The 21,581-nt window shown below is 47.3% G+C and overlaps 1 protein-coding gene across 1 annotated transcript; it reads right to left on the reverse strand.

The window, feature by feature from the left end:
* Nucleotides 1–1,649: 1,649 nt before the first annotated feature.
* LOC131263375 (E3 ubiquitin-protein ligase lubel) lies at nucleotides 1,650–20,013 on the reverse strand. The gene is made up of 22 exons (XM_058265564.1): nucleotides 19,936–20,013; nucleotides 19,726–19,861; nucleotides 19,479–19,627; nucleotides 18,651–18,812; nucleotides 17,672–17,855; nucleotides 17,372–17,592; nucleotides 16,710–17,120; nucleotides 15,686–15,899; nucleotides 14,081–15,613; nucleotides 12,994–13,337; nucleotides 12,564–12,785; nucleotides 10,934–11,311; nucleotides 10,724–10,846; nucleotides 10,151–10,634; nucleotides 9,467–9,873; nucleotides 5,097–5,455; nucleotides 4,799–5,066; nucleotides 3,933–4,505; nucleotides 3,518–3,865; nucleotides 3,280–3,452; nucleotides 2,469–2,637; nucleotides 1,650–1,888 (listed from the first exon to the last, which is right to left on the reverse strand). Exons 1-22 carry the CDS (start codon nucleotides 19,990–19,992, stop codon nucleotides 1,856–1,858), a joined length of 6,948 nt encoding a protein of 2,315 aa, XP_058121547.1. The 5' UTR covers nucleotides 19,993–20,013; the 3' UTR covers nucleotides 1,650–1,855.
* Between the last annotated feature and the right edge of the window lie 1,568 nt (nucleotides 20,014–21,581).

Below are 21,581 nucleotides of genomic sequence, written 5' to 3' on the forward strand. Positions count from 1 at the left end.
CCTTGGGACTTCGAACTGAACTGGTAAAGTGGTGCACTGGTTGAATTTTTTGCAAGGGTTCAATTGCCCGCATGGAATTTTTTCGGTGTATCTCCGAATCTCTTAAAATACTCGCAATGAAAAATCTTCACATCTTCAAAAGGGTTAAACAAAACTGTAATAAAAAACAATATCGAAACATTGTAATTGTTTTAAGTAATAACGAACCTTTTCCAATTGTAAAACACAATACACGACACAAAAGTCTGTAAACACTCCAAAAGAATGTAGAACTTCACAGATGTAAAATTGTTACAAAAATATCTTTCGATTTCAACGGCCACTAAGATGAAACACAGTTTTATCTCAGCATCTTAACATTTGCGTAGGGGGTCCGCGACAGTCGCGCGGTAGCGCCGGTTAAAAAATCGGCTCATGGAGCGCCAAGACTTACCACCTAGACGGCGTGGGGTGGAATCCTAACCGAGACCGGACCCTCCCCTGTACGAGAGGACGGACTATCCACGTACACAGAGGGTCAAAGTCTGGTAGGCCCTGGCGCGATTTGTGTTACATTTTTTTGTATGGGGTTCAGGGCCTGTCACGAGACGTCGCGTTACGCGACGCTGCAGTTTAGAACCCGTGTAAAAAGGCCATAACAAACCCACCACGGTACTTACAGCTCCAGGTGAATACAATATAGGTTTACAATATAGGTTATTGTATTTAACTTGCTAGCAACATTCCAGGAATTTCAGTCCTAAAGAATTACGATGGAAGCTACGTTTCAAGATAGAAGGCATGACTGCATGTGGTCGGGCCTGTGTTGCGCCCACAAAACAAAACGTAGGCCGGAACTTTTTTACGGAGGAGAAATGGAGCAGAGTGTTATCATCAAAGCAAACGGTCCTCCGCCTTCTTCGTCGTCCAGCTCTACTGAAAGTCCCATGTATTTTAAAGTAGAATCATCGAATGATTCACATGAAACAATCAATGTTGTGTCGGTCAAAAAGGAGAATCTCCAAACCAACTCGAGTGCCCCCTATCCCAGGCACCACAAGTCACGTTCGACCATAGAGTACGGTCGACGTCAAATACTCCTTGGCTCGTTTATGAACTTAAAGTTGCAGATACCGGAATTGCGGGACAAAACAAGATGCACGCAGAAACAAATTTTGCACTTAGCAACCGTACACTGCAATCAACTGACAACGATCGAACACCAACTTCAGCGGCAGAAGCAACAACTCCAGCAGCGGAAGATGCTGTACCAATGCTACCTAAAGGACTTGTTGCGGAATCAGTAAACCTCTTCAGCTGGAAGTATGGATGAGTATGAAGTATACTTAACTAAAAGAGCAAACCCAAAGGAAGGAGAACTTGCTTTATTTTTATGTTGTCTTTCTTCGGTTACCTTTCTTTCCTTAATTTTTCACCACAGTAACGAGATATTCGACGGCAAGGCATCTGATGAACAGAAAGTGGTGTACCAACGCCGCTAACTAACCATGTTTTGGCGCTAACAGACCTCTTCAGCTTATAGTAGGGATGCGTTTAAAGTATACTTAACGAAAAGAGGAAGCAAACCCCTGTGGAGGGAGGACTGTTATTTTTATATTATTTTTCTCCGATTATTTTCTATCGTTCATTATTCAACACAGTTACGAGATTTTCGACGAAAAGACATCCAAATGATGATCGTGTATAGAGTGTAGTTTCGCTTTCGTTCTTCATTTTATTAATAATGGTTGTAAAAGAGAACTAAGATAGTATTGTTTAAGTCGATAGGCGGCCTTTTGTAGCTCTAGCGGCAATACTGTCACACGTCGTGACAAACGGTCAGGAATATTGGACACCCAGGAGACGAAGATGTGCATCAGTTGTTAAGCGGTATTTGCTCCTTGACGATCTACGGGTTAAGAACGGTAGACAATATATGAACTGAATTATATGAATTCAATTTTAAATATATTTCTTTATCGCATGGAAAAACATAGCAACCAATACCAAATTCAAACATCAAAACTGTGCCACTTAACAGACTTACTTGTCGCATGCTAGCCGATCTAGCATATAGCATCCTCTAATGAAAGTGAAAGTTTATTGGTTCGTTAGTTTTGAAGTTTATGAGCCGCATCGTTAGTGATGAGAGCAATTTAAAGAAACAATTCCTTGTTATAAACGTTAGAAACACAATCAAAAAGCAAAAACATTGAACGAAAGATTGAAAAAAATATAGCAGTTCTTGTTCCCTAAGAGTTGGTAACAGTATCGTCCATTTACATGGCAGTCAGTGCAGTCGGAATCCGCTACCGTAATGTGTCCTCGTTTACAAAATTAAAACATGATAGAGAAATAGAGTTCGACAAAGGCAGAGATGGAGCACAATAGCACGAGAAAGGCAGCGAAAGGCAGGGGAAGTGTTGTTGACCGAGTGGCCAAACGCAACACGGTGCCCGGTGGTGGTATTGGAACGCTAGTCGTCTCACCTTCTGGCACATCTCCCGATAAATAACATCGGTGTCCCAGGGACCCCGTTCCGGGAGTGGTATGCCGCGTCTGCGCAACTCCTGGACACAATCGGTAAGATCCAGTATCGGTAGCGGATCGATCTGCGCTTTCGATACTGTACTGACCAAATATTCAACGTAATGGGTTCTGGAAGAAGCAGATAGAGAAAGAAAAAAAGAAAAAAAAAAAAAACGCAACGCTTAGTTAACATCATGCTCGGGGGCCACCTCTCACCTGGAACAGGTATTCGCGATAAATGCCATCCAACGTGCCATAGGGGCGCGGGGGCATACGCTTGTTAGCGCGTCGCACGATCGACTCGAGATCGTCCGCGTTCAGGATGTCGATTGGGTCAATGCTATTTTGGGTCACCAGGAAGCTAAGGTACTCTATGTAGTGCGGTCTAGAAGTGAACGATGGGAGCGATACGTTTTTCAGTACGTGATCGGTACAATCTGTACGGTGTCTCGAGTCGGGCATGGCTTATGAAGTTCGTTTGTTCAGTAAAAAATAGTTGGCTTTTAATTTTTGCCATTAAATGATGGTTGCCAAGACAACTGATTTCGGCTATTTTCTAATTCAGCAGTATCAAATATAATTCAACAATTCTAATTCAGCGATATCAAAGTAAACCAAAGTAAGAGCTCAACAGGAACATCAAATGGCCAATATCGGTAGGCACGGCAGTCAGGTAGGAAGGTGTCTAAAATAACCTTCATCAAACAAAACTAATGTATCTGAAATAATTTAGTTTATACCATTACAGCAACTGGAACCTCCATGGCCTACCTGCATAGTCCCGCATGTTTCTCTGGCACCTCGGCACTACAGATCATATCCATGAGGCCAGCCGGTGTTTCCTTCTGAAGCGGAATGGGACACTTCGGAATGGTACTCTGTCCGTTCATATGTTCCTGTTTCATCATTTCCGACGGCTCCGTATCGAAAGACACATTATTCATCTGGAAAGAGGAAAATGTATATACTGTGTGTTGACACACATTCCTCCGTATCATCGTCATCATACCAGCAGTAGATTCTGTAGGTCTCGTGGTTCTTTGTCGCGAAGGTAGAACAGACAGTTCCTCGGATGGTGCGCGTGTAGTCCCAACTTGGCGCAGTATGGTGACACACTGCACTTCGCTCCCATCATGAATGGCTTATTGCAGCCATAGCAAAATTCAAACTTGCATTGCGTGCAGGTGAAGTGCATGCAACCACCACGGGCCAGCGAGTAGCGGAACTTGCAGTTTGGGCAGCTGATACCATGCGTCTGTAGGTGCCGCTGGACGCCTTCTGCCTGGAGCTCCGGATCGTTCGCTTCCTTCCACTCGGCATACTTTTCGCAGGTGAGTCCTTCATGCTGCGATTCCCACTGTAACGACAAATTGAGTTTTTGAACTAGCATTTCACTACAAACACACTCTCGCGCTCCTACTTACCGGTTTACGGCACGACGCACAAGTAATTGAGCCACAGTCGGGGCAGGTCAGCCGACGTTGCTTTGGTCGCGCAAAGAAACCGCTCGAACAGTGGACGCACCACTTAAAGTTCGGATCCTGCGTCAGCGTACGATCGCGAATCTTTCGCTGGAACAGATCGTGCACTTCCTCGTCGACAATGCTCTTCAGAAGAATGTCCAGGTTGGAGAAGTACTCCAGCACGTCATCCTCCGTAACATCTGATCCGTTCAAGTTTGGCTCCTTGCAGTACGGGCAGTTGCAGTTCGTAATCGATCGGTTAGTGATCTCCTGTGTGAAGTACTCCTTGGCGCACTCGAGACAACACGTGTGGGTACATTTCAGCATGGAGACGATTTCGTTCATTGGAAATACACCCAGGCATAGTTCGCACTCCTTCTGCAGAAGATCCTTTGCTTCATCGATTGTGTGACACTGCGTGGCGGCCCAGATCGCGCTATCCCTCGCGTACCGCAGCTCGATCAATTGAACGGCGAGCTCCGCTTGGGTAAGGGTTTGAACCAGACCATCATCCAAAATCTTTTTCGCTTGGATCTGCAAGAGTCAGATGGATAAAAGTAAAGTGAAATCAGCAATCCAAGACACCGTTCGTTAATCGAGAACGATAGCTAAAATTTCAAAATCAAATTATCAATATTGCGCGTGTGTGTGTGGTATAGGAAGAGTTCTATGATGTTTAGTTTGAACAGTACTGAAGATCTTTGATCACCGAAGATCATACAGCATGAACACAGCTTAAGGACACTACGTATGCTCTGGGAAAGGGAACGGTCGAACAGGTCAAACAATGTTGTTTTGCCACACTTTCACGCACACACGTAACTTACTTCTGGCGGATCACTGTCCGGTTCGTACGGTTTGACCAGACTCTTGATAATCGTCCTCTCGCTTTCGGTGATCGTCATGCGGCTCTCGTCCTCATCGTCCGTTGTCTGGTAGTCGTCACTAAAGCAAGTTTCGCGATACTTTTTCTTGAGCATCTTCTCGCACGTGTACGAGCTGCTTGTGCTGGGACCGGGCTCATCCGGTGCACCCGTCAGCACAGGAGTGGACCTAGACGATGAGGCACCATCCGAGGCCGGTGTGGAAGCTTTGCTCGTACCGGGTGCTGCTGGAATAGAGGACGACGACGACGACGGGGGCGATGCGCGAACATTGGTGAAGACTTTCGGCTGCACCAGCTTGGACGGTTTGGGCGTCACCTTGGAGGTGCTTGGTTTGGGCGAGTCCTTCGCTTTGCTGAGGAACTCTTTCTGCATCGCCTTGACCGTGTTCGTTTGCACCGTCCCGAATGGGCTACCGGTGGATTTCTTGCGCACAATCGACTGCTTGCGCCCAGAGGGATCGGCGGTAGTGGGTGTGGTGGTAGTGGTGGTGGTGGTGGATTTCTTTTTCGCATCCGATTTAGTAGTTTTGGAAGCCTTTGCGTTAGCTTTGGAAGCGGTGGGAGTTGGTGGTGTTGTCGGTGAGGTCCCGTCATCCGACTGCAAAGTGGTAGCGTTAGTTAATTTAACGGTTAGTTTGGAGGAAGCTTTTTTACGGACGGTTGGACCGTTAGTGGCGGACACGGGTGGCTGAATGTCAACGTTTTGATAAATGTTAGTGGTACGTGGGGGTGCTTCTGGTGGGGAGGCAGGATGAGGAGAATGAACAATGACTTGGGATGGCTGTACCTCGATGAAACTGGATGAAGGTTCTTCGGAGGATGCAGGTGATGGAGGGCGATCGTATGTGCTATCCGGGGTTTGCGTAAGCGCTGCACTTGTATTGCCATTTTGAATGATCGATGTAGGCGGTTTTGATGCATGATCCGTAGCATGAACGTCATTCGCTGGTTGCTGCTGTTCAATAATGCTGTCTTCTTTAACATTCGCAGTAAATTCTGCATTGGTTAAAGGTGCAGGTTCCACATAACTAGGTAGCGAGGAGGCTTTGTTCGCGGTACTTGCGTCATCGGTTATATTAGGTGTTTGTCCTTCATTCACGGTTACATCAACTTTTTCTGCAGCCTGTATTTGTTGATCTGGAGCTGCACCACTCCGTGACGGAGTGCCACGATTCATCGTAGAGTTGTTTATACCATCTCCAACGGTGTCCAATGTTGGGTTGTTTTCGTCTTCCTTGCTTACTGGGATCGACAAAGGATTTTTAATCAACTGACTATCGTTGGATGTAGTCGGGACCAAATCGTCTGACGTAGTTGCTACATCGTAGTGCTCACTGAGTTGACTATCCATACCGTTTAGTACGTTTTCTATGACGTTCAACTTTGATCCTGTCTTAATCACCGTTGCATAATCTGGAACAGTGCTAGCAGCCTCTAGAGTATCCATTGGTTGAAAAGCGGCCACATTAACATATTCCGGAGTAACAATTTCCACCTGCTCCATTTCTGGCGAAAGTTCCGAGACTTGGTTGTGAGTTCCTGATTCCTGTGTGCTGTCTTGCTGCCCTATGTCAAGTGCGAGTGCTAGAACTATCTTTTCCTCTACCACCAAAATGTCTGTGCCAAGCGTTGAGGTTGGGGCAGTAGTTGTTTCGTGCAAAGCATTCTCCTCTTGAGATGCATCCATCTGTTCGGGCAAACCATTCACAACTGGTTCTTGAATGGTGGAGTTCGATAGTAGATCTTCAGATGCTGAAAGTAAGGGACGCTGGACGATATTTTCAGCCAGTTCCACTTGAGATGGCTCGACAGCGGGAACTGGCGTAAGCTCTTCAGTGTTTTGTAAAACCGTATTTCCAGTATCATGTTGAACTGATTCTTTTGGCTGAGGTTCTATCTGAACATTGTTCTCTTGTGGTAAAGTTCCGCCGTTTACCTCGTTCGGGGATATTATTTGTTCCGGAGTTTCAGCTGGGTCAGTGTTTACCATTGAGTTTCGTTCTATGACGGAAGCTGGTTTATTCTCGGTCGTCTCGGTAGAGGTTGTCCTAACCGAATCGTATATCACAGCTGGAGCTTCAGCTTCTGGTAACTCTACCGGTTCGGGTGCGGCTAAAATGGTTTGCTCAATTTTTTCGTTGAGGACATTCTTCAGGAATCCTCCAATAACCGCCTTGGCATTCATCAGTGTCTGTACCTCTTTCATTGTCATCGGTAGGTTCTCCTCAGCAACTAGTGTCTGTTCACTCGATTCCTCCGCTGCCGCCGACGGTAGTATTTCCTGTTCCGGCACGAGCGTGATCTCGCTTATCTCACTCTGCTCCGGGCTGTTCTGAAGTGTTTCCACGCTCGAGGCATGGTGCAGCGGGCCACCCAGATCTGGCAGCGGACCGAGAGCTTCCTCCGTCAGCTGGAGCATGTTGCGCATCTCACTGACGGAGTGTTCGATCACGCTTAGCGCATCATTGAAGTCACTGTCCAGCGGAAGATCGCTCACCTCGGACGCACTGTTCCGCTCGTTTTCTCTCACGACTGCCAGGTTGATCTTCGGTAGAATTATCTCCTGCAATGGTTCCTGGACAGGCTCCAGCTCTTCAATGTGCTGCGACTGCTCGACGCTTCTCGATTTCCCGTTGGTGGAATCGATGATCGTCATCTCGGAAAACATCACTGACCCATCGTCGTCATCATCCTCGTATTCTAGAAAATCCCCGTTCTCATCGACATCGTACTCTTCGTTGGAATCCCACTCCTCTTCCTCTTCTTCTTCACCTTCCCATTCATCCTCATACTCGTCTTCGTAGTAGTCATCCTCGTAGGCGGCATCGTCCTCGTTGAACGTGGCAATGTCGGAATTGATTTCATCTTTCATCTGTTGAATCAACCGTTTAGTGTCCAGCACTAGTTCGGAAAGATTGTTCGACAGCTTTGCGCTATGAACGAGAACTTCATCTTGCGGCACTTCGCCGTTACCTAAGACGTTGGCCTGTTCTTTCGGAGAAGGCTCTCCATTTTCCGCATCTATGGATTCTATCGGCGTGATTTGTTCAATTGCATTTTCGGTGGAAGTGGTTGTCGATGCTTGAGCAGTTTCTTTTGGATTTGTTTGATTTGCTGTCGGAACGATATGGTTTTCAGCATCAGCTTCCTTTTGATTTGATGAAGGAACGGTTTCTGGTTCAGCCTCTGTTCCTTCTATCTTAGGTTCTTCCACCTGTGAAGCAGATTCTGTTGAATCCAAAGCAACTTTTCCGTCCTGCCCAGATTCTTCCGAAACCTGCTGTACTACACTCTTAAGTTGAGCCAACTGTGCAGGGATTGGTTCTGGTTGTTGTGAAGTTTGTGGCAAGAGCAGCTCTTCGTGTTGAGAAGATTTAACAGGTATTGGTTCCGGTTCTTGCACAGCATGGGGCAAGACCACCTCTTCAATTGGAGACACTTGTTCAGGGATTGGCTCTTGCTGTACTTCCCTAGGTTCTTCGATTGTAACCGGTTCCTGGTTTACCGGTAGATTTATATAAATTGGTTCTTCAATCTGTTGGTCCGGAATGGCTCCCACCTCTTCCTGATTGACCGTGCCTTCCGCTTCGACAGTTCGCTCGATAAGATCGACTTTCTCAACTACATGGCGCAATTCTTCAACAGCAACGGCAGTCGACAGGGCAGACGCCTTTGCAGTGTGGGCCAAACCCTCGAAGTCGCTTTCCGAAGAACTCCTTACTGGTCGCCGCGAGAGATAGTTATTCTTGTTGGCCGGTACTCGCGATCCTCGTCGCTTTTTCATTCCCTTCTTCTCGGATGTGATTTCTACCGGAGTTAATGCTGGTGTTTCGATTTTATCAACTGGGATAACTGGAACTTGTGCTGGTTTCTCTGTTGAACGTTCAGCTGTTTCCACTTTAGTCATCACAGTTTGCCCCTGAACTGTCTGTACGACGATCATCTCATCAGCTTGCAAATCTGCAGGTCGCGATATCGACGGTTCCCGTTCAAGCTGCTGCTCCTTCACCGGTGGCTTGTTAAAGAGACTCATAAGTTTTTCGTTGATCGACATAAGATCGTAATAGTCGGTTGATTCAGCCGTTTGTCGTGCCTCGTCGGAGCTGCTATCGATCTGATAATGTCGACGCTTATACCGATCGAACGCAGTCGTTGTTCTCTCATTCTTGATTGCCCTCTGTAGGAACTGCTGAATGTTAGCGTACTCCTGCTCGTCCTCAGCAACTACCACCGGACTCTTCAAAACAACCTCGTTCACCGACACCTGGCGTTCCGGAAACACAGCACTCGGTTCATTTGATTTCTCGAATGGAAAGAAATGGATGTTGCTGTAGTCACTTTCCGTATAGTCTGCCTTCATCAATGTCTCCCTTATGTCGTCCTCGAGTGTACCGGTCGGTTTCGTCCACTGGTCCCCGTGCACGGCGTCCAGTTCCTGCCGAACCTGCTGCACCAGGTTCGGAAGGATTTCCTGTATGTTCTGCTCCACAAAGTCGCGTACGTCGTCCTCGATGGTGCGTTCGAACTCGCCCGGGTGCGCCTGATGCTGGCTGGTGGATGGGCGCACCACGGGAATGGGACTTTTGCTCATGATACGCTGATCACTTGCCTGCGAACGTACCGAGTTGACGGACGGTGAGCGTGAACTCTGCGGCTCTGGGTCAGTGTGGACCAGCTGCGTCAGCAGCTGCTGGATATTGCGCAGCACTGGCGCATTCATGGACTCCTGGTTACGCTCCATTTGTTGGATCAGCGCTTCGATGTCCTTTAATATTTCGGTGTTGCACGAGTTCGACGTGAGCTCTTCACATACCTCTTCTCGCTGGTCGGCATCCTGAGTCGAAGTCAGTGTGGCAATCTCTGGTTCGGTTTGTTCTTCAGGCTCTTGCAACTTCTCGTCGATCCCGTCTGCGATCACGGACGGTTCCTCCAGTACTGTTTGCTTTATAGAACACCCATCTTCTCCAAGCAACTCCTTCTCCACGTGGGCACTGATGAACTGTTGAATATCGCTATCTACGCAGACATTCGCCATTTGTAAATTTTAGAGCAGGAAGCGCACAAAGGAGCCATTACACGAAGTTTTTCCACCAGGGAAGGGTCGCATTGATGTGTGTCGCCCCACAGAAAACACATAGTTCCACGTCGTCGGCCATGGGTCGGGGTTTCGGGGACGAGGGTAAAGAAGTAGAGTGGGGCGGGAGTAAAGGAGGAAAGAAAAAACTAGTATTAATACCACAGTTCTCGCGGCGCGGCCCTCTGTCGGTAGTCTAGTGTTGCGATCGTTTCTTACTGATTCCACTCCGATCCTCTCTGAGGGCCTGCTGGAGCAGCGGTAAGTTCCCGCTGTCGTTGTCGGCCCCGTTCGGGGGCCCCCAGATGCGCATCAGGAACGGCTTGAGCTGCGTCTTGCTCAGCTCGACCATGGCCAGCTCGAGGTTGCCATGATGCGCCGTCAGGCTGGTGACAATGTCTTCGCGCGTAAAGTTACCCTGCTTGGCAATCTCGCGGTACTTGCGTTGCCGCTGTTCGATGCACTCGGTGATTGCTCGCCAGATGTTACCACGATGCTGTCGGAGGGCCTCCCGTGCCTCGGTGGTCGAGATGGTTCCGATGGTGTTTTCACGCTTTTCGTGCCCATACTTCGTAGCCAGCGTTTGTACGGTTTCGATCAGTTTATTCCAGTTTCCGCGTAGCCACTGAACCGGGTGCTTGTCCCCGCAGTGATTGAGAGCGGCCTGTAACTCTTCGGCGCTGAACTGGTACCGTTCTGCTTCCTGAAGATGAAAAGTTATCCATGTGATCAAATATAAAGTTCGACCATCATGGTTGAGATTTTAATAGTTTTGATCAAGTTTCAATTTACCCTCAAGAGAAGTGTCATCTCCGACGGCTCCTCCTTGCCCGATCCATTCTGTACCAACAATCCAGGCTGTCCTTGCTGCACGATCTCTTCCGGATCTATCTGATCATCCATAGTATTTACGAGCTACAAACGAAACGGATTGAAACACAATTACAAACTAATTCCACCGACACTTTCGATTCTAAACACCCTCGCTCTCTCTCTTGTCACCATTGTTTTCTTTGGCTGCGTCTGGGCCACGGTGACCGGGGCTGCCGGGACCACCTTGGCCACCGATGGCTGCGGCTCCTCGATTCGGCGTAGATCACCGACAGTTCGATATTTACTATCGTGGACCGTGGCCGGACGCCCACCTGAGGCACCGCGCGACTGGTTCGCAGCCGTCTGTATGATCTGATGGATGGCACGATCCAGGTAGGACAGGGTTTCATCCTGCTGCTGGCCGTAGTGTACGGATGATGACGATGCGGTGGTGGATGTTGATGGGTTCGGATGGGTCGGTTGATTCAGTGCGGTGTTTGCTTGAAAACGAGTAGAGCTCTGCAGGCCCGGCTGAGGGCTCAGCTCGTGTGGTGATGGTGGTAGACTCTAAAAGGTGGACATTTGGTCTATCATTATTGGGATCTTTTTTTTTGTTTTATTTTTCAGCAATTATCATTTATATTTTGCAACCACTTAAAACTTAGTGCAAACATAGCTATTTGCCAAAACTTACGAATACTAACTACAGTTAGTTTTGGAAGAACATACAATTTAGTTTAGTGTCTAAACGCATCTTTAAAAGCAGCAAATGCAAAAAAGAATTTCTAGTATTCATTCTTAGCTTCTTATTTGTAAATTGTTCGCTTTTTTACAGCTTATTATTATATATTTCCATTGCCAAACAATATGGGAATAAGTTGTTTAGTAAATTAGCAATCTTCAAACATAAATTTACGGAATTTTCAAGAGTGTATTGTAAAATTGGTGGAATGTGAATATGAGCTCGCTTTGTATGTGATCTGATTATGTATGTGATTAATCATGAAGAATTATGATTTCAATTATGAAAAATAATCCCAATATCTGTTGAGAGTAAACAAAAACAAAACTAATCTCCAAAATATCGAAAACAAGGGTAATGAATAGTTATGAATGCTTATTCGTACGTATTGTTGTTATCTATTGCTTTAATCATAAAGCCTTACCAAATCACTCTTACCAGCTCCTGCCACACGCCAATCACAACTGATACCTTCGAGAGGTTAGACAAGCCCTTTTAAAATCTTTGCCACGAACCCGATCAGAACATTCGTTAAAATTGGCCTAATTTCGATAACTAAACGATCGGAGCTACGTCGTCCCACTTATCATCATGTCCCGAAATACTTCAGAAGACATCGTGTGGTCTAGACTGTTGATATTACCGCATATCGTGGATGCTAAAACCATGCTGCAACCATCGGGGGAGAATATGCGGTTTCTTATGAGAGCTATTTATAATCGTTACCGAATTGGAACACGACGTACCGAATACGAAGCCACAAGGAAGCGACGGAGACGACGCATCGCAGCTAGCGTCTTGAGGTTTGGTTAGTTTGACGTTATTTTTAGGGAAGACTGAAACACCTGAGGTGAGCGGAGGTTGGATGCGTACGCGATGTCGGGCTCTTAAATTAGACGGCCAGACAAAGCGTCTGTCAACGATCAAATAATGAAGCATATGCAAATAATGAAGCACGCTGCGTTATAACATGGCGTGGCATGTCTCGAGCGCTTGGCTGATGCCTTCCGCAAATCGGCGTGGGTTAGTAAGGACCAGACACCTTCTCTTAACCGCGTCCCCCTCGTTATGCCATACCTGTGTGTCGCTAGAGATGCTGTTTCGGCTGGCAGGACGATCCACTTGCAGCAGCTGTGGCGTGGCGAGCGAGTACGACCGCTTGTACAGCGATGACCCGTGGTCCTGATTGTGGTGTTGCTGATGCAATGATTTTTCCTCGACCCTGTTGTTGATCGGTTTATCCACCGTTTGCTCTAGGGCGGCGATTTCTTCACGTACTTGTTCGAACGAGTCGTAGGTCTAATGAATCGATGGATGGTGTTGATGGTAGACATTAGAAAACAGATTAACTTGTAGTGACGTATGCCATTAGTAATACGTAGGCTGCTTTGATTCGTGTCACTTGAGACGCGGTTTTTAACACTCGATTATCAAAGTAGACTACGAGATTAGTCGAGATGCTGTCGTGATAATTAAAATAAACAAATATCCAACGGATTTATCATACCTGTGTGGACATATCTTGCGGTGGCGGTGACGTTCCTGTGGAAGCCTTCATGCCTGATCGTTCCCCATCGGGCAGGGCGTTTCGCTTCGCTTCCACCACGATTTCCCTCGGCGGAGAAGGCCCGCAACCAGTGGATACTTTTTCCTTAACGACTTTTTTCTCAACCTGTTCCTCCTTGCCAGCCGCTTTCGGCGGCATCACTGTGCTACCCTGTTGGTCAAACCCATTGCCAACACCATTACCACCACCACCACCACCCGGCTTGCCAACGCCGCCCTCCACCGTCATCCCGGTGTCCATCTCGTCGTCCTCCTCGTCGTCAACGTCAGATTGACCGGCGTCGTCTAGAACGAGAGAACACGAGAAAAGACGGCACCGGATTAAAACACGGAACGCAATCTGTTTTCTTTTTCAAGTTTGGATTTTGTTTCCAGCTTGTAGTTTCTCGCGAAACACAAGAAAAGGGATGCGATCTTTATTTGGTTATGCAACAACTCTATATAGCGTTTTATGTTTCTGTGGTGCTAGTTACAACCAAGTCAGTGCCGATCATCACATTTCCTGTACCTCGTACATGTTATTACACGCGTCTTTTATTTCTATCATAAACTTTACAGAATCGGTGTAAAACAAAACAAAATAGAAACGCGCAATTAGTATTATTTCTACAACAAACGTCAATCGGGGATGGATCCGCTGTATCTTAGAGAGTATGTTAGTGGTTGAATTACATGAATCAGGACGATTTCGCAAGGTCGAGTGTAATATTAACTCTATAGTGCTGCTCAGGAGTAGGGATGGAATCTAACTAACCCTCACACGGTTACCGCGGCACAAGTGGGCGTAACTAGAAACAGGGTGTTGTGCGAATGGAACGGATAGAGATTATCGGGTGCGTGCTTGATTGCTTGCTTGCATTACGTGCGATTAAAACGGAAAAGGAAATTTGTTTGAACCTGAAGGATAGAGTGGTGCCGAAAAGTGCAACGCAAACTTCTTAACACAACCGGGACACACAGGGAACCGGGAGCACGACTTCGCTACTTAGCTTTGGTGCCGGGCCAAAAGGATATTTTGCGGATCCTACCTTTCTTCTTCGCTTCCGTCGGTGCTGTTGGCTTACCGTTGACGGTGGGTTTCTGTGGTGGGACGAGCTGCAGCTTCACTTCGGTGACCTGGGGGACCTCCTGCACGACGTCCGGTGGCGGAGACCGTGACTGGGTGTTCGTGCCGTCGAAGTTGCTGCTCCCGGCACCGCTCACCACGCCGATCGTGGCCGTTTTGCAGCAGATGGCGCAGATCTTCACGCCGGGCTCGTTGACGTATGTGCAGAACTCGCACTGCCACTCGCAGTTGGGGGCTACCGGGGCCGGTGGCGGCGGGGAGTCCTCCAGCACCGAGCGCCCAAAGTCCTCCACCTCGGGTCGCGTGTCCTCGTTGATGATATTTTTGATCTCGACCGTCTTCAGGTGCCGCTGCTCGTCGGAGTCCGATTTCGCCGGAGAGATGGTCCGGAACTCGAGCAGCCCGTTGACGACCTGCTGCTGGGGGGGCTTTTCCGGCGGGGTTCGTGCTTTTCCCGCCTTACCCTTGCCACGGGTTTGCTCCTCCTGCTCGTCGGAATCGTTTGCAATGAACTCGGTGCTGGAGTGCTTCCGCTGCCGTTGCTGTTTCGTGGCGAACCGTCGCTTTTGCTCTCCGTCCGTGTCGGGAGTGTGCGAGTCGGAAGGAATTTTCTTCGGCACCGGCGCGGCGGCGGGCGCCTTTCCTCCGCCACTCGCCTTAGAGTCGCTGCTTATCTTGCGCTGCCGATCGCGTCCATCGGAGTCGGAGCTTTGCTTTTTGGCCGGAACCGCACCGGGTTGCTTGTTGGCCTTTCCAGCCAACCTGCGTCGATCGTGATCCGGTTCGGAGTCGTTCGTCAGCGAGTCGGACGTGGGTCGTCGTGCCGAGGCGGACAGATTGTTCTGTGCCGCACGCAACTTCGCCTGCCGTCGTCGCTCGAAGTCCGCATCGGAGTCGTTCGTCAGCGAATCGGAAGTGACCTTCCGAGGTGAGCTAAACCCATCGTTGCTCGAGCGTGTTCGACCCGCCGGCGTTGACGGGGCTACTCGCCGGGTTCCTTCCGGTTCCGCATCCGACTCGTTGGTGTACGAATCCGACGGTGGCTTACGTGAAGGTGACGCGAGGGCCATCTTGTCGAACCGCTCCCGTGCACCGAACTCCTCCCGCTCGTACCGGTTGGCAGCGGCCGGTTTGCGCGACACGGGGTAATCGATCAACGAACGTGCCGACGATCCTCCGCCACGGCGATCACGGTTGAAGCGCGAATGTTTCACGCTGGACGCACGCACAAACGCCTGGTTCGGCGGTTCCGGCTCGTCGAAGTCGATGCTGCTGGTCGAGTTGAGACGCTCGCGGCGCCGACGATCGGTACCACGTCCTCGCGAGCGGCGGAACTCGTCCTCGGAGTCCTCGTCATCGGTCAGATCGTCGACGAAGCTGTTCCGGTTGAGGTTCCGCATGGACATGGTCGACTTGCGTGACTTCACACTCAACGCCGGCGATGCGGCCCGAGAGCGGGAGTTTGCGCGTGAACGTGGCGGTGGCATTGCGACACCTGCGGGTGGAAAAACGATCAGTGATTACAGTACACCGAATGGCAGCTCAACGTCTGATGGGGTGTTCCTACCTGGCATCATTGGCATCATTCCCATCGGGTATGGGTACATTCCTCCCCAAGCGTTCGCCCATGCCGGCGGATAGCCGGACGGGTCCTGTGGGAATCCGTGTGGTGAAGGCGACGGAAGGTTAAGACTCATGTTGGAACCATTCTGCGAACCACGGGCCATCCAGGCATTCATCTGGTTCCACTGCATCGGGTTAAAGTGCGCCATCGATTGGGCCTATGGTAAGGAAATATTATGAAACAGTTATTATTACATTTTTAATAATGTCGCAGTGGATATTTAAATCAGGAAATATTTGTCCACTATAACGCGTCCTTTCAGAAAGCTTCACCTTCCGATAAAGTATCTTTGGAAAAATATGTTACGCAAGTGAAATAAGTTTGCAGTTAGTTGTTGATTCAACGAGATTCAACTCGTGTATTTCGATCAGCTCAAAATGTTCTATTTTCAAGTTTGTGAGTTTCTTTTTGCAATTTAAATTTTAATTAACTATTGATTTGAATGTTGAACCTATGAATTTTTAATTAATCTTTTTTCAGTACCAAAAAGGCACGATTGGGAACCTAATCAACTGAGAAGATTAGCAAAAAACTAAAATATAAATGTTGACAAAAAATTTGAAGTAATTAAAGCTGATATCGTTTATTCAAAATGATCTAATTTAATACACACTGCAAAAGGGTGAGATATTTTTAAATCTAATCAATTTGGTGAGATCAATGCAGCTTAAAAGTTGGAATTACAGAAAAGATTACCTAATCTTAGGGGTCAACAATATTTAAAAAAATATTTTTAACGCGAAAAAGAACTCCTTATTTAAGAATTAACCTTCACATGGCCGCTTTGATTGATAACTTTACACTAATAACTGGCATGAAAATGGGAAGAGTAAATTTATTATACTTAATGTACTCAAGTTGTAACCTCATCAGGTTGTTTGATTAAGTGAACGCTTGCCTGATTAATCGAAATTTTACCATGGACAGATGCAAGGACCCACAACGGGGAACTTCTTTGCTGACTCACCTGATGCAACGGGTTGAATCCCCACATGTTTGGCTGCTGCAGTGGCGGTTGGTGCAGATTAAAGACGGACGTGCTGAGACTCCGCGGTGCGTTCGGCATCATCGGGGGCGAGTCGCCAAACTCCGAGCGCTGCGTGGGAGAAACAGATGCAGGTGGTGCATTACTGGCATTCAGAGCCGGCGCTAGTCCGGTCGGTGCGCCGGGAAGCAGATTGATGCCCGACGCAACACTGCCAGATCGTATTCTGGGTGCCGGCGGATGAAGCCAACGTTGCTGCAGGTGCGCCTGCTGATGCATCGGTCCGCCGACGTGGGGCGACACCTGAAGAAACTGGTGCTGCGGATGCGGTTGCTGAAAAGTGGCCGACGTTGGTCTGCTGCGGAAGCTGTTTGACGATTCGGTAGCGGATGACTGTAGATTGAAACGTTGGACACAGAAAGCACAGCGTGAGTGAACGGTTTGGCGACGTTACGTTCCAGGTCGTTTGCCAACCGGAGAGGTGATTTGTATGGGAGCGACATCACAAGGGACACATACACACACCCTGTTTTCCCTTTCGGAAAAAGGGCCTGCATTCACAGATGAGTTGCACATTGACGCAAAAAGCAATATTTGAGGCCACTTAACGGGAAAATAGGAATGGAAAAGCGGTATTGAAATACCTGCAGGTCCGTGTTGGACGTTAAGCTGGCCCGGCGGCTGCGGTCTCCGTCGCCGGATTTCATCGTCTCCTGGTGCTGCCGGTAGCGTTGCTGCAGCAGCGTCATCCGATCCAACGTGGCGGCCGTGTTGTTCTGGATCTTTTCCATCGTGGTCGACACGGATCGGCTCATGCCGACCGATGGCGATCGCTTCGATACGGTATCTAGCGATGAGTTGGAAGCTGGTAAGTGGGGAGAGAATGTCGATATTTCACTTTCAGTTGATGTTTTCCTTCTTTTTGACAGTTTGACCAAACTCACAATGAATTTTGTTCTCCGGTGGATCGGGTAAAGGCCTGTTAGACGGATGAATGAAACGCTTCAAGGAGTTCATCTTTTCCCGTAATGAAAGTGCCGGACTTGGTGGCGGAGGGGGTGGCTTCTGTTGCTGTTGTTGTTGCTGCTGCTGATCCGGTTGCCCTTGCGGAACTGTTGTGGGGATTGTCTGGGAACGCAAACATGTGTTCGTATTAGAAATGTAAACGAGTTTATCATGAACCTAGCTGCTTCTATCGTTTCTATATTATCAATTCACGTTTGGAGTTCAACAATTCAAAGTGTTGTCTCTTTTCGTCTTCAACACACTAGTTAATTCGACTAGATTGCAAACATCTGCAGGGTTTTCGTAACGCTGTTGTTAGCTTCTGATTAAACTGGGTAAAGCGACTAAAGATAACCCACTGTCAAACCGAAAACCAAATGAAAACACATGCACAATTTCTTTTCATTACTTGTTCGGGTCATTATATTTTATTTGCCATTTCACATAAAATCTTTCTGTTTTCTGCTAGTAGCCAATTATGGTTTTTTAGTTTTTTTCCGAAGTATTATTCGGCCATGGGACAGTCGTGCTCTTTTTTTAAATTATTGTTTAAGTAAGAAAAGCTTTTGACAGCAACGTTTAGTGTTTTGCAGGACGGTTAAGAAAAGCTTTAAACCTGGGAAGGAAGTTAATTTGGTATTCGGTCATTTGTTTCATTATTTTTTTAATCAAAGATATATTTGCTCCAAACGTCCATTGGAGCTCGTTTTCTATTCGAACTGGGCTGGACTCGTTTGCGTTACAGTAATTTTTCAGGGGGTGGTCGAAGAAGTGTTTCCTTTTCCCTACCAGGGGGTTTGTTGTGTACTCGTCCCCAAAACCAATGGAAAACAAAACAAGACAATGTGGTCGGCGAAGTCAGTAGCTTTGTAGGGGGCCAACACGTCAACGTCCTCAAGAAAGCGTGCAGCAGCGTACCTGGTCCTGCTTGCGGCCCATCATAGGACTAGGAAAGTGGAAGCTTCCGGGGCGCTTGTTTTTCCTCGGCGGCGGCAACGGGCCGCCCACTCCGGCCTCGCCTTTCGGTGGCAGCGGAGGCTTCACCGTGCTCGGTGGCGTTGGCGGTGGCGGATCAATGGGCTACGGAAGAGGAAATAGAACGAAGAGACCGAGCGGATGGGAAATTTGTTTTGATTTAACTTTATTTTTGATTTCATGTTGTTTTGTTTTCGTTTTGTATGGCGTTTTTCCGAAGCAGCTGCAGCCGGTGATGGGTGACGCGTATATGAATGTGGGATTTTGTTTTTTCCTTCTGCTGGTGGAGATGCCAATATGGACGCGAAATGGGAGGAGCTGATCTATGCGGTCGTCCAGTGCGGGGGAAGAATCTATTTTTATGGATTAGTGCAGCATTCCCACTTTTGCTGGGTTTTTGTTTTTCCTTGTACTATGGATGTTCGTTGACATTTAAATGGATTAAAATAACTGCCTTCTAATGCTACTCTAACATCGCTGCGGACACCGACGGCTTGTGCTAGAGGACTCTTACATTATTCATGGAGAGTCTTTTTAGTAATAACAACAACGAAGAAAAACTACCAAGGAATGGCACTGGTCGAGTCTCAGCCGTCCCATAGCCATGAGTGGAGAAGGTGGATGGAAAATGGCACGGAATCGGGTGAAGGCCGAAGAACGAAACGCCACTATGAACGCATGCAACATGGGATGGAAAAATATGGCTGACTGCAACCAACTAGAGCACGGATGGGGCACATGATCACACACACACACACACCCGGCACCTACCTTTCTGGCGTGCGTTTGACGTTTCGGGTGACGATGGTAGCGATCGTCGCAGGAGGCGCAGAAGAGGTTCGAGTCGCACTGTTCACAGCGAACGATCGGCGAGACGGAGCCACAAAGATCGCACTTCATCACGGTGAGTCGTTTGATGTCTGTCCGGTTGCGATGAAGAAACGGGAAAGCAAAGAAGATTAAAAATGCAAATCTACTACAAGGGAGTTTTCCAGGTGAGAACACTCGCCCGACTTACCTGGTGATTTCAGCGGTACTGGCGGCGGGGCGTTGGAATACTGCTGGTTCGCCACATCGATGACCTCATACTCGGGATCGGTGGCGATGACGGGGGGTGGTGGAGGTGGTGGACCTACACGGTCGCTGCTTTCGGTCTGTGGGAATTTGGATTTGGAAGCTTATTTTCTCAACATAAAGCCGAATGTTTGGTTTGGTCACGTTTTCTTACCACCCATGACGGCATGTTGCGGGCTGTCCGGAATCTACCCGTAGGACCCGAGTCCATGCTTGACGGTGTCGTATTTGATTGACGGAAGTTCTGTGCGGAAGAAACACCGAAAAATCAGGTGAATGAATCCTAAGCAAATTAAATGTTTAAGAAAAGAACAAATATTTTAAATTGAAAAGCATTGCTATGTGGAGAGATTGTTAAACATATTTTCACAGTCTGAGTTTTTGTTAAATGAATACAGGATTTAATATATTAATTTTATATCGACAGAGGATAAAAATTCACTGCTGGTTTTCACTTTTGAAACAGCTTTTTGTCTTTCCACTACGATGCCGTTAGACGATCGCGTTGATTATAACTTTTTCACCGTAATTTTAAGGATTGAACAATGTTCGATACAGTTCATTATCAAAATAAGTTAATTGTGGGCAAAGTGTATTGTTAAATTTAACCTCAACGTGATTTTTCATTTTGGTTGCAAATGAAGAGACGAATTATCTAATCTGGTTTAATTTGTTTCTCTTTCAGGCTACTTCTTATTGCTATATTGTTTACAGTACGTCCAACATATCACCGCTAAAGTCTTCATAATACGAACATCCAAAACCGGTGAATCCCGAATGCACGCTAACATAGCGTTAAAGATGCATGATTTATTTTTAAATCGTATTTACGTTACACACATGCGAGGCACGAACGGTTGCGTTGTTGCGAAGGTAAGGTTCGAGTTGTGTAATATCCCCGCGGTTTTTTTTTTGTGATAGTGGGTTAAGTGTATTCGAGGGCTTGTTTTTTTCTTCCTCTCGTTTAAAATCGCTTCTGCTAGTATAAACAACGTTTGTTTATTTGGGTTAGTTCACTTTCAGTGTCGAGCGTTAGCAACCGGTACAAGAATGCAGCTCATGCATGGCATCGGCTTAACGATGGAGGCGCATGGTGTTTGATACATGGTAAGTTAATTGTAATACTTTTTAAGCCAAATCTTCCTCAAATCGCCAAATCGCCTTTAGATGTGTGTATAAAATGGAAATATTTAGAAAGGTGGCATCGGTATTTTATACCAGATGTGAATGCTTTAAACGAACAACTCAATTTACATCTCCTCGTTGAAGATTTGAGCAGAGAACATAACCACAACGTTAGGTTAATGTTTATTTTAACGATATTATAAACTTCCGCAAAATGGCAGAGAATATAAACGATCCATTTGCAGAACCGAAACTATTCAACCAGGGATGATCGCGCGCTGTTGGCCCGAAAACCCTTTTAGAAAATCCAAAAATAAAACGTTCCAACGTTCCGGTTGCTGGAAAAGTGGAACACCATCTGTCGGAAGTTTAGTTTATTGTCCGAGCTCACATTTAAATCAGATTTGGAACGTAGACCTATTTGCAATTTCAAGCGGTACACACCAATGGAGTATGCACTGAAATAAGTATAGAGGAGAGCAGGCAAGTGCTAAAAGTACAGGAAAATAACACCATGCAGTGTAACGCATGCAAACACTCGTCCCTGATTTGTCATCGAATGTATTTAAAGCCTCATGCCAGTCTCAGTCGCGTTCACTGACTGACAGAGCCGTCAAACCTTGCACTTTGAACAAGTTCACAAGTGAAATGCTTCTTGACGAAAACCGTCGAATA

This window comes from Anopheles coustani, chromosome 2 (assembly GCF_943734705.1).
Source record: "Anopheles coustani chromosome 2, idAnoCousDA_361_x.2, whole genome shotgun sequence".
Taxonomy (NCBI): Eukaryota; Metazoa; Arthropoda; class Insecta; order Diptera; family Culicidae; genus Anopheles; species Anopheles coustani.

Excerpts from the sequence above, each read along its gene's own strand:
- LOC131263375 (XM_058265564.1), bottom strand. The coding sequence starts at position 19,992 with ATGGACTCGGGTCCTACGGGTAGATTCCGGACAGCCCGCAACATGCCG. Across the intron at positions 17,856-18,650 it reads TGGGCCGCAAGCAGGACCAG|ACAATCCCCACAACAGTTCC; the intron begins GTACGCTGCTGC and ends TTGCGTTCCCAG. Across the intron at positions 10,847-10,933 it reads CGCAGCCAAAGAAAACAATG|CTCGTAAATACTATGGATGA; the intron begins GTGACAAGAGAG and ends TTTCGTTTGTAG.